We start from the raw sequence: 13,506 nt of genomic DNA on the forward strand, positions 1-13,506 counted from the left end.
TAAGCGGGATCCCCGGCTCCACCTCGCAGCACTGATTTCAAAGCGTTTACAGCCTTTTGTAACCGCCGAGATAATCTGTCATATGGATTTAGGCACTGACAGTCAAACATGCCAAAAATGTCACCACCCACTCGTATTATCCACCCGGCGAAGGGCTGGGAAACGCCGCATTGCTTAACCTCTCCTCCGCCTGCCGCTCGCACACGAAGCCGCCACCCCCACGGCGTGACACCATCGCGGAGGGAACCGCGGGCACCCTCCCCGCCCTCCCGCGCCGGCAGGCTCGGCGCTGCGCATCCCCCGGCCGCCCGCACTCACCTCATCTTCCCGGCGGCGGCCGGAGCCAGGGGCGGCCGGCGGCGGGGACGGGAGGGGGGGGGGCTCCGGCGGCAGCGCCGCCCCACTCGCAGCGCCGGGCCCCGCGGCGCTAGCCGGGCAGCGCGGCGGCGGGCAGCCCCTCCGCCGGTCCGGCCATGTTGCCGGCTCCCGCCCGGCTGCGCTGCGTGTGTCTGTGTGTGTGTGGGCAGGACAAAGCGCCGCTGCCGCCCTCCCCGCTCGGCTCCGCTCCGCTCGGCTCCTCTCCCACGCGTGGCGGGGCCGCCCCGCACCGCGCCGCCCTCCCGCGCCGCCCCGCCCCGCGCAGCCTCCGCCGGAGAGATGACGGGGAAGCCTGCCCTGTCCTGTCCTGCCCTGCCCTGCCCTGCCCTGCCCGATCTCCCCCCGCGGGGCGAGCGCAGGTGAGGCGGGGCGGGGGCGTGGGGAGCGGCCGCGCACCGTGCGCTGCGCCGATCGGAGACTCCGGGCGACTCCGGGCTCTTCGACCGGTACCGGTACCGCGGCGAGGGCCCGGGGACTGGCCGTGCTGTCCCCGAACTGCTCCGGCTGCAGCAGGGGCAGTGCCGCGGTTGCAGAGCTGTCCTCCGCGATGTGCCGCGGGGTCCTGTGTGCCAGCGGTAAAATTCGGTGCTTTTGCGGGTGGTAGCAAGGGCAGAAACGGTACCTCCAGTTAATTTTGGAGGGAAGCTGTGTTTTCTGCTCCTTCACCCTTCCCAACAGCCCCAGATGCTTCCCTGCGAGTTCTCTCATACTGCCGTCAGCCACGTCCATCCTCCACACCCGCCTTCCCCACCCACCCAGGAAGCCCTGGAGTTCCTCCCAGCCCTGCTGCTTCTCCCCGTTCACCCTTCCTCCCCGCTACACATCCCAGTCCAGCCCCTGTCCCTCTGCTCTTCTCCTCTCAGACACCTCCTGCCAGTCCTCCTGTGCAGCCTGATCACCAGTGGCAACAGCTTCTTTGCAGCTCCAGAGCCTGGAGCTTCCCCTGGCCCTACCAGATCTCTGCCTCTTCCCATGCATCACCTACTAGAACAAGATTATGTTGAAAGCAGCATCACTTGTGTATCCTCACGAATCTCGCACGACAATGAAGGACTGAACGCTGCAGTTGTTTCTCAGTCTCTCATGCACAGATCACCATCATTTTGTCAGCACTTCAAGTGAAAGGGTCTTCAAACTGTAAATCTCTGTGTCCGTCTCCCATAGATCTCTCCCAGCTCCCCATCATCCAGTTTGGACACAGAACCCCCCAACCACCATGTAAGCCAGGTAATGCCACAGCAAGCAGTGGGTTTCCAGGCAGGCAGCACGTGTGTGTTCATAGTGTGAAACACAAACAGTTGGTTAGTGTGTCCCTGTCCCAAGTAACAGTGATCATTCCCTGAGACCTACCTCCATCCGCACATGCCATGACAGGCAAGAGAGCTGTAGCCCCCCTCCCCAGCTGCAGGGGCAGCTTGTAGGGATGCAAAACTGTGTGAGGTCTCAGGGGAACATGCCTGTGGTGCAGAGCAAGCAGACTGCAGGACCGTGCTGGAGGCGGTTGGGCATGGCACATACGGAGTGAGGCAGTGGGGGCCCTTTTTAATATAAATGCTTACATTTTCATTCCCATTTCTCTAAAAAGTTAAGATTTCAATACATTCAGGCCAATACACCACTTATTTTTACTCTAATAGTAGGCTATGACACTGGAACGGCTGTTACAAAAAATCAAGCCCATAAATTTGATGCCCTAGAGACCTTTTTCCCCGTTGGCTTGTCAAGCCTTGCTGCTGCCTACTGCAGCTCAGTGCCAAATAAAAATATACTACAACAATAACAATAGTATGACAGCAGCAAACAACTGTGGTGGAAGAAATGTGTATGCCTTTTATTCAAGGCCATGCTTGCTTCTTGGTAGCTAATGCATAGCTGATAATTGCCATTTTCAACGATCATTGAGATGTTAAAACTAATTAGGGACAGAGATACTGAAGGGCTGGGGGGGAGGGAACTCCCACCTCTTCTGTGCCTCATTAGCACAGAGCCCAGCCCTTGCCTTCCCTGTCCCGTAGCCGATCTGTGCCATCCTCTTCCCAAGTCACCCCACCAATTAATAGCAACTCACTTCAGACAGAGCAAGTCTGTCCTAAAGACGACTAAGGGGCCTCATTCATCTGAAACTAAAGCTTAGAGTCCTCTCTTACAAGCAATTATCCGAAATTTCCTAGAAGGCATAATAGGTGTTGTTTGCATAAAGAAACACCTGTCAGCCCACAGGTCTGATACGCTGTCTCTCCCGGGTGACAGCGGCTTGTAGAAACTCATCCATGTAGTTTGTGATGGGGTTGCTGAAGGTAGCAAGCTTGTAAAGAAATAATGAGCAAAAATAAAACCTATTTTCTTATTGCTATCATCTGACTAATCCTTTAGAGTGCGGGTCACTGACCAGCTCCCACAACATATGGGAGACAGCGTAAGGCAAGGACGGTGCTTATTAAACTGGAAAGTTTCAGGGTAATAGTACTAGAACTTAAAACACAATTAACAAAGCAAATCCATATGTGAGCTTGTTGATAATCTGGGCTTTTTTTTTTTTTTTAATGTAATTTCTTTAAATTAGGTTTGTAACAAGCCCCAAGACAGCAGGCAAAGAAACATGTGTAAATCACAGCATGGTTAAAATATAAAACTAGAGTAAGCAAAAACACCTCCTGCAAAGACCTTTATCCCAGCATATATGCTACGCAGCACAAAGGGGTACCTGATGGTGGAGAGAAACTCGTGAGCTGTTATAAAGAGCTGACTACAACCACAGCCCCCACAGCTGCCCTGAAGGGACTGCAAACAACAGGGTAGGGCAAGGGGGTGGTTTCCACCTCCGTACCTGCACTGCCTCCTGAGAGGACAACCTGTTCTGGGGCAAGTTGCAACACCTCGCTGGCTATAAACTTGTGCAAGGTCTTCCCTTGCAAAGGTTTGGGAGGTGGTTTGAGAACTGATGCAGGAATACAGGGTATGTGAGGCTATGGGTCAGTTATATTGGCTGGTTTATTTATTCTTGTGTAACGAAGCAGGAGAGAAAAGGAGAAGAAATTTTATGTCCTGCCACGTATGTCAGTCTTACTGGCCACTGACAGCATATCAGTTGTGTGTTATCAGAATCCATGATGCTTCTTCATCAACCTTCATGGGCTCACATGTCCACATGTCCACTGTGCTGATTGAGAGACATGACTGAAGCACATAATAGTGGCTTTGCTGGGACAAATCTTACACTATATGGCTATCAGAACTCTACATCCTCTGAGGGGGTTAAAGCTCTGTGTTGTCTCTGTGAGAACACTGACACAGTCTCAGGCTGTAGTCTCACTGATTCACTTGCTCTTTGCCCGGGGAAAATCCTGACGCGGCAGGGTGAGTGCCTCCATCCCGCTGGCCCTGTCAGCCTTCCCACTCCCCCCCAGCAGCAATCCCCAATTGCAAAGCCCTCCTGCTTGGCCTAGCAAAGAACTACACAAGAAAACTGCTGTCCCCAGACTCAGTCTTTCTGACTGAAACCTGGTGCGTGGCAAACCCTAACAGATCTGTCCCCTCTGGGTCCTGCTGCAACAACTGCCCGCAGAGCTGATCTGTTTGTCACTTCAGAGATTACTCCTTAGCAGGAGGAGGAGGATGCCCTCCTTGAACAGTCACACAGCCTGGGGCAACATCCTCTATAAATATCCTCATATCAGGAGCCCAAGGTCATCCGGTTGTTTTTCTCAGTGAGCCAATGCCACGTCCAGAGCTACATGCCTGGTGCAGCAGGAGTCTCATGCTGATTGTTTTCACACTGCCCAGTTCAGGGCTTTCTCTTCAAACACTCGGGCTTTCCTGTGGGCTCATCCACAAAAATACCTAGCTCTTTTCAAAGAAAACAAGTGTCCACAATAGCTTGTTTTGCACACATTTTCTGGAAGGCTTTTCCTAAGCACGGAGAATTTAGTCTCATGAAAGTCACCCTTGGGAGGAATTCATTACACCGAGTCACTGTACTATGTCCAGTAATACACATGCACATTTAATTCTAAAAAGTTCTTCCCCAGATGGCAACGTGACTCACAACTTTGTCAAAGCTGAAGTTGGGTTCCGGTTGTACAATTCCAGAGACACCTCGCTGGAGCAGAGAGAACAGGATTAACAAATTCAGGCACAAAGCGTGATCCAAAGACTCCAGTAACTCTGAGGGGACCAGTCCTGCATGTTTAGTTTCCATCCATCACCGTGCCCATGTGCTTGGCGACCTAGACATTCCCTGCAATCTTCAGCACCACTTGGCAAAGGTCTAGGTCCCACCTCTGGTTTGTTATGGCAGCCCAAATGACAGCCATGGAGGGGCATTGGAGGTGAAGGACTTCACGTCACCCCACCACCTGCATGGGCAGGCAGCATGGTCCATGCTGCAGGGAGACCGAGAGAAAGAAGCTGCAGCAGAGCTGCAAACAGAGTGTGCCAAAGCCCTGGCTTGCTTTAGTAAGGCTGCATCCACTCTTGGGGTGAGACAAAGAGGAAAGAACCAGAACAGGCTGGAGCAAAGGATCAAGTGGCAGAAGACTGTCAGGAGTGGAAGGGAACAAGAGAATGGAGACTAGAGAAAAATGAGGGAAAGGCAGAGGTTTGGGTTGGGTTTTTTTTTGATAAGGAGAGAGAAGGAAATTAGGTGATAAGGGCAAAAATTAGGAGAAGAACAAATGAAGGGAAAGAAGACAGGAAGGGGAAGTGGTATAGGAAAAGGCAGAGAATGTGTAGGGAAAATACACCGTTGACATACTTCAATTCTATGTTTTATTATACTTCCTCAAGTGAAAACAGGAGCCAAGGAGAGGAAGGGTTGGTGGTAGGGGACAGGCAGTACCTTCTCTCGGAAAGGGAGGAGCCCACTGGCACTTTTATTTCCCCGTTATGCCTCAGGAGAGCAGGGTTTACAACTGCTAGGAAGGCAAAGGCTGGAAGCTGCAGCCTTCCAGGCAGCCAGGAGGAGCTCTGCTTTGCAGGCAGGCCCCAGGGACCTCTTTCTGTCTTCTCTGCTCAAGGCCATGGGTGATTTTTGCTAACGGCTTTTACATGCAGCTTAAGGAAAAGACACCAGTAAACCACAAGTGCACAGGTGCCCAGTGTGCAAACACCAAACCAGAAAGGGTGTTTCCCAAGACCACCCTGCTGTGGTACTCAGAGGTAACAGTGGTCCAACCCCAACCAGCCCCACCCCCCAGCAGCATCCCAAGAGATGTGTTTCCATGCAGAAGGGCAGGAACGGGAAATACAAACCACTTAACAATTCCAGTTTTCCCTTTAGGAAATAACTTGGCTTCTCTGAGGAGATACGGCCTCAGCTTATGGTTTAGCCCCATCAGAGCCTCTGTACAGCATGTCCCAGGTCAGAGGATAACTCCATGCCCTTGGAGGACAGTCTGTACCTTCGCTGTCTCTTGCAGAGTCTACACTGAGCAAGGAGATGCTTAATTTTGTTTGTTTTATCATTTTAAAACCCGCTTGGTCCTGCTTTTGGAAGGTCAAGATTGTTTGGCTTCCTTAGAAAGAGGCCAGACTTGTCATGGCAGGGTAACAAAAGCAGCGGTGTTCTCACCTAAAACTAGTGGGAAAGATCTCAGCACAGAGGCGATGCTGTGCTCGCCAAGTCAGGAGACAGGGCTCTCCAGGCTGCTGAGCTGTGTGTGGCCAGATTTGCTGCTGAACAGGAGCTGTGCATACGGGAAATGCCAGAGGGCTTTTCACTTAAACTGAGCCTCCTGTCAGCTTGCTCTCCAACTGTTCAAGCTGTAGACAGAGGCTCTTAGAGCTCAACTTCTGCTCTTTTTAGGTGCCGTTAGGAAGCCACAACACCTGAACCTCTCCTGTGCTTACACACTGATGTCATAAATTCAAAATTATGATGTCAGTGAAAGCTGCTGAAAAGGAGAAGCTGGGCAGGAAGGAAGGAGCCCTAAAATACTGACATTTGTCTTAATGAGAAACTGAATCCAGAATCAACAGCCAAGGCAACTGATTTAGTGGAGAGAGGCATTCTCTTCTGGCTGCCTTAAACAGACAGTTCCCTCTTCAGCACATCTCTGCGGTGGGAGGGCGACGCAAGGCAACGACCAAACACAATAATCTGAGACGGCTGCAGAACTCATCCAGCCTTTTCCATTTTTGCTTTCTAAGCACAATGACTGAAGAGCCTGTAGGAGATTTCTTTGGCCTACAACCCGGGATCTGAAGCAAGCATAGCTCATGTAGCGGTGATAGCCAGAATCCATGCAGCAGCTGAATATACTTCCCTCTGGCTTCATGTTTAGTCTAGGTAAAAAGATGCTCATCTCTTAGGAGCTCCAGCTGAAAAGCCCTTCACCAGCACGGATACCCAGAAAACAGGTTGCCATTGTCACGGCTGTGACCTCAGCACTGCAGACCAGATCCAAGAGGCAGTCTTTTAGGTGCAGATATGTCCACTGCAAAGGAATGGATGTGTCTAAATCAATCTAATGTAGTTTGTAGATAGCCAAAAGATGGTAAAAAGAAACCTGTGCTACACTGGGACTGTAGAGCTGGTGGGGAGGAACCGCTTTTCACAGAGCTCAAGACCTCAGGCTTTCATAGAAACTATGAAACAGGGAAAACACAACAAAAAGACCTCTGGCTTCTCTGAGCCGAACCTGGAGAAAGGAAAAATGCCAGTTCTTGCAGTAAAGGGTCTGTTTGCCCTTGAACACTCTTGCCAAATGAAAAGTTTTGAAGGGAAATAGTATCCTCTAATACTAATTCTTTTGTAGAATAAATTTCATCCAAACATTTCACAGAGGAAGTATGAACTTGTATTAATTAACCTTGTAGTAATTAGACTAGGAATAAGAAATAAAGCCATTTTAACAAAACTGATATGCTTGGTGAGAGGATTTTTTTTAATCATGTGAAATGGTGGGGTTTTTTTATCCAGTAGCATTGAAAAATTACTTTCTCTTACATTTATCTCCTTTCTTTTCTATTTGTTGGGGTTTTTTACTCTATTCTTTTAATGCAATGACTGACTTTGGTAGAGGTCATCTCTTGGCAATTGTTAATACCTGTTGGGTTTCAACCACCTGTCAGAACTGAGCACTACCAACACTATTTTTACACTATGTAAAAATCATCTTTCAGGTAGCAATTCAAATAGCACATACAGAATTAAGTTCAAGAACAATGTAGTTTTGATGTAATACAAATATGTCTCCTTTAGGAGTAAAATAAGTATATGAAAAGATGCAGAAGAAGTAAACAAAAAAATCACAAAAAGTCTCTATTTGAGTATGGGCAATGAATGTAAAAGCCAGATTGAGTCTGTGTTTGTTTTATAGGCATATAGAAAAGGGAGGAAAATGTCTTTTGAAAGCATATGTATTATTTTCTGAGTAATTTAAGACTTAGAAAATTGATACTAACTTCAGTAGCTAATAACCTTAAATACTTTGACACAGAAGTGTTACCTGAACATATATGCTCATCATTTATGACTAATACTATGGTTGTACTGTTGTAGGGAGTGTAGAACCACAAAAGCCTGTTGCTAAGTGCCATACACATTTTAAAATGTAAGCATGTGATACACATTATAGGGCTGCACACAGGCAAAGAGAGGAGAAGTGGCAGCGTTGATCACCTCGATACACTCCAGCACGGAAGGCAGAGGGCAGGGAGGAAGGGTCTAAAAGCAGATCTAGTCACTGGTACCTGTAAGTTCAAGTCAAAGAAGCAGCATGGATACAGATACAGTAAGAAACCAGGAACTCAGCCCTAAAATCATCAGAGAGGCAGTCAGGCCCACTGTTTTATAAGCAGTTAAGAGCAGCACAACATGCCGGTAAGGGCTGCGGTCCTGGAAGCTGCAATTGCAGAAGAGCAATGCAAGAAACAACGGGGAGAAAAGCAAGATCCAGGATGTGAAGCCAAAGCTGAAGGGAACAGCTGAATGCCTGGTAGACAATACACAAGAGACACAAAGAGATCAGGCTCTTTGAGCAACACTACGCTGGCTGGAGCCAAGATAAGGAAAGGGAAAGCTCACCAGCAGAAGCCCAGCTGTATCTCCAGCTGTGGACCTGAGAGGTAGCCTTAGGCTCTGTGGAAGGGCAGGAAGAGACAAGTGCTGCAGGCACAGTACCAGGCGAAGGAAGCGGGTGTAAGAGTCCAGAGTACTGCTGAAGGAATTAAATATGCAAAGCTCAGGAATAAACTCTCTTCCTTTCTTTTCTATTTAAATGCAAAAAAAAGAGGTCACTCCTGAGAAGTGGGGTCACTCCTAAGGAACGGGGCTGGAAGTGAGGAGAACTGAAGATTAATATATAAACAATGGTGAACTTGTGTAGAATTTCCTGGATAAAGAAACAAGAATCACTTTAACAGTCATCAAATGGATATTTGGCTCAAGTCGTTACCCACCATTTGCCAATTCAGCTAATACATTTATCAGGTTTCCAAAGAGGAACAAAGACACATTTAACAGCAAAACTTAGAGATGGAGGAGCCGCAAAGAGCCGCAGAGGCACAGGCGGGACGGGGTTGTTGAAAATCCCTTTTGATCAGTAACCCTAGAGATGAACTTGCAGGATTCCTCATCTATTTCTTGTAAAGGATAACAGTTAAAAATTAAGAAGGGGATTACAAATACATTATTACATCCCAAGAGCAGCACTGTGGGAAAAGGATGAAAAGGGAATGAGCCAACCCAATTTGCAGCTCGTTTCTCCGCTGCAAGTAATGACAGATCACCTGCAATTTTGAAAGCAGAAAACCTGAAAGCACCCCATCTGCAAAAAAAATTGCATAAACAGATGGTATCAAGGCATAATCAACCATGTTTCCAGGCAAGATGAGAACCTGTCATTTGCATATCATGACCTTTTAGGATTGGATTAACCCTAGAAAGAGTAGGGATATTACACCTTGGTTTCACACACTTCAAGCAGAGGGAGACTGACATCACCATCAAAAGACATCATTCTGCAGTAGCTGCTGTTTGCTTGCTTGGCCTTTTTTTAACCCAGGTCCATCTCCCAGCTGGGTTCTCCCCATGGCCACAGTAACTCTTGTGCTGCTGCACGAGATGTGAATAAGCAGCTGGGGCCAAGACCTCTTCCTGCAGCGACATTACTCAGTAACATCAGCTTCAAGTGACCCTGGAACCCTTGTCTTCAAAAGCCTTGCCTGAGGACAAGCTCCTAACACAGAGGAACTGTCAGGAGCTCTTGCCAGGAGCATAACCTGTACAGCGGAATGACACTCCTCCACCTGCCAGGTGCTCAGAAATGGTGTGTACTGGGAGGCAGAACCAAGGTGTGTCTTTCTTCCCCGCTGCAAGGCTGCAGTTTCACTCTCTAGGTGCACATTAGGGATCACGTTCCCAGGGTCACGCTCATGCATGAAATGATGTACCCCCAAATCTAGACTTTATTGCCAAATATTTTCAAATGCAGCTCCAATTGAGAAATTGCAGCTGTGTGCTGCTAAGTAAAAGCCTGTCTCTTCTAAAGGTAGAAAGTACAAAGATATTTTACTGAACAGGAAGAATGCACTGAAAATTCACTTTAATACATGTTTATTGGTGTCCTGCACTTTCAGTGTAGGAGGTTGGAGATGTAATAAAAAAAAAGTTTCAAAATTTATTGATTCCATTTCTTTTAAATCACTCTAAACAACCAGTGCTTTAGAGTTCAGAGAATTAACGTTTACTGTCCATTACAAGCAAAATTTTAATATTACCTTTTTCGAGTCTGCTTAGAACTCCTCTCTCTTAAAATTCTTCGGATACATTCCTCGAAGTAAACAATACATTTCAATCTGTGTGACAATCAACATTGATAAGGCCTTCTTAACCATTTTATACCACCTCCACTAGTACTTCATTGCAAAACACAATCTTATTTCATACTATAAATATCCATCCATGCACAAAACACAGGGGCCAGAAGTTACACATTAATATCTCATGTAGGCTTCCGAGACTTCCTTCACCCTCTGCAGGTTTATGGTACACTTAAAAAGATATCTTTAGACTTGGTCTACTTGGTCTTAAAATACAAATATACAATATCCATAAGCATAAAAAAGTAAAGCTAGATTGCCTTACCATTTGTTATGAACGGCTAAAATCTTATACATGTACAATATAGCATCATGCTGATTAATATACATATTAGTTAAATATATCAACCAATAATGGGCATGTGGCCAAGCTTTGCTGTTTCATTTTCAAAAAGAAATTGTTCATATACAAGTAAAAAGATTTTTTTAACTTAAACTCATATGGAATACCTGGACCACACAGACGTCTGTAAACCCTGCTTCGATAATCAGGTCAAACTAGGGCAGAACCTGCTGATTCGTTTGAAAGGGACCACAGCTCCTCATGGGGGGATACCCAAGGTGTGTGATTCCCAGGAGAATGCAAATTTACCAGCCTTCACATTTTCAGGTCTAATGCACTATGTTTTGCATCTTACATCTTGGTTTATGCATCATCCTCCATCAGAAACAATTCAGTACCTGGACTTTGTAATAGATTTTTCTAAATAAGGAGATATACAGTACAAAGTGTAGATAGTGAAACGAGTAAGCACATATATACAGTCTTTGAAAGGCATTTTTGTGACCATTTTAGCCGTGTTTATAGGAAACATTTAAGATAGTCACATTCTGCTGATACCACTGTATTGCAAACTGTCAAGCCACATTTCTTATATTAAACTTGTACTGCATTGTATATCGTACAACAGGAAACGATCATTCTTAAGGTGTGACACAATGAAGAAAAATAAATCACTAGACTGAGTAAGGTAACCAGCACAGGGCTTAATTTTCCTGAGGTTTGTAAGAATTTTTTTAAACAAAAAAAATCACAGTGACCAGGCTAAACTGCAAACATACTGTTAAGTTTTAAATATACAGTTTATACATAAGTTCTGTGCATGGTCGACTCAACTGTGTATGTTCACATGGATGTTTTCTCTAAATGACTCTCCACTGCATAATACTTGTATCTTTTCCACCCGTGGAGATGAGATGGGTGTCTTCACAGAGAAAGTCTACATTAGTTACATGACTACTGTGTCCACCGTACACGTGGCTTGGAGCCTAGAAAACACCACATTAGTGAGAATAGAAACCGTCATTAAAACATCTCATTAGAACATAACATAACATTCATGCAAATATGAAACCAAGGCATCATCACATCATTCTGTTATTTTAATATGAAATTAAATTTTAACTGTAGTCTCAATCAACCTTAAGTAAATCCCTTATCCATAAACATCTTAGTGCTCTTCCTCCTTTTTTGTGCTAGGTTTTTGGTTGGTTTTGGTTGGGGTTGTTTCTCTGTACATAGGAAAACAACATTTAATGCATTTGTGCATATTACAAGAGTAAATTGTTTTGGAAATACCTTACCCTAAACTGCGAACACGGATATGAGAAGAGGTGTACTTTGCCAAAATCATCCCCTGTTGATAGCAGTTTTCTGCCGTGCGATCGACAGACAGCGTTGATGTCTGTTCCATCTGAACCTTCAGGCCATACACCTGAAACACAGAGGAACTAATTAAAGGTCTTTATAATGGACATAAAAGTGACAGCTTAAGTTTTTTGTCAGAATATTTATAAAGGATTACTTGTTTGAAAAAAGAAAAACCTATAAAAATAACTGCAGCTGAGTCATTATGAGCACTTCAGTACCAGCGAAAGACCAGATCCTAATAGGGAATCAAGCACATAAACAAACACTTCATTTCCTCTAGTCAGCAAAGTGCTTTTTACTCTGAAAAAAACCCCAGAATTCTGCTGAATTACAGCCACGTGTCTGAGCCTAAAAGAATTTTCATATGGTTATGTAGAAAAATAACAGTTACTGCTTCTGACTTCACCACCTCCCTGGGCAGCCTGTTCCAGTGCTTCACTGCTCTTTTGAAAAGAAATTCTAATACCCAGTTTGAACCTCACCTGGCACAACTTGAGACCATTTCCTCTTGTCCTATAGCTAGTCACTAGGGTATTCAGATTTTATCTAATCCTTACACAACATAAATGCTACCTAACTTTCAGAGACTGCTGGCATAATGTGTTATAATGTGTGTTCTGCCACTGCGATTGGGCTTGTCCCCACCTTGTCTCGGTGCTATGATTTTCAAGGACTATCCCCATGCCACACATCCTCTGCAGTGTCCCCCTGAAGTTCTACCACTTCAGTAAATGCTCTTCCTTCCTTGTTTTTTCAGGTCAGGATGAGACAGTTGCTACTCCCCCTGTGCCCTCCCCTCTCCTGGAAGGACGCCTATGCCCGCAGGCAGGGCAGGCACACTGCAGCTCGCCTTCAGCCTGCAGGTTCTTCTCAAATACAGGCTTTGTATCATTGCACAACAATTCAAAAGCACCAGGAGGAAGTGATTCCATGCCTTTATAAGGAATTACAAATTGTTGTAAATAGAATGAAACACAAAGTACTGATTTGTGGGCTGCCCATCGCTCTTCTGATGTGTGTGGAAACACTTCTTTGCTAGATCAGAACAGGCTCAAAGAAAAGGAAAGGTGCAAAGAAGAAACACAGTAATCGCTCCTTGTGGAATTATAAACATGCAGAATGAAGAGACACAGGAAAGCTGTTTTATATAACTGCTTTCACAAAAAGGAGGCTGTATGAACATCAAATGCTAGCTGAAGAGAGGCAGGAGTTTTCTCAAGAGGTCACAGTGACAAACTGGAGATAACTTCTAGAGAATACGGTTTAAGAAACAAGTTTGCCATTTTGAAATGAGGAAAAGATCCTATCAGGGCTTTCCTTTGGCTCTGTGTGCTCTTTGAAAGTTCACTCCAGTGCCTCACTGCCAGGTTTTCCAAATAGTAAACTGAATTCCCTTTACTGAAAAATGAGTCCATTTTTCCCCCGATCCTCAGCAGACATGGAAGGAGACCATTTCCTTTCTCTCATTTGAAGATTGATGCCATGATTTTCTTCTCCTCCCCTTCTCTAAAATGCATTCATTACATCTCTTCTCTCAGAACAATATTTAGATGGGCGATTATTCTTGCTAGTCAGCACATTATCAGTTCTTCCAACGTGCAAAATCCAGAAGCAGCTATTCCAGCCATGACTGAAGCAGAGACTGATAAATGGAC

General features: G+C 45.9%; 1 protein-coding gene across 1 annotated transcript in view; it reads right to left on the reverse strand.

The window, feature by feature from the left end:
- Window positions 1–11,343: 11,343 nt before the first annotated feature.
- EML1 (EMAP like 1) overlaps window positions 11,344–13,506 on the reverse strand; it is a gene marked incomplete at both ends in the record, with an annotated part of 53,094 nt that continues 50,931 nt past the window's right edge. The window contains 2 exons of the mRNA XM_084270709.1: window positions 11,344–11,469; window positions 11,785–11,915. Coding sequence (XP_084126835.1) covers window positions 11,344–11,469; window positions 11,785–11,915 — 257 coding nt within the window. The remainder of the gene's footprint in view (window positions 11,470–11,784; window positions 11,916–13,506) is intronic.

This window comes from Gallinula chloropus (assembly GCF_964237585.1).
Source record: "Gallinula chloropus genome assembly, chromosome: 14".
Lineage (NCBI taxonomy): Eukaryota > Metazoa > Chordata > Aves > Gruiformes > Rallidae > Gallinula > Gallinula chloropus.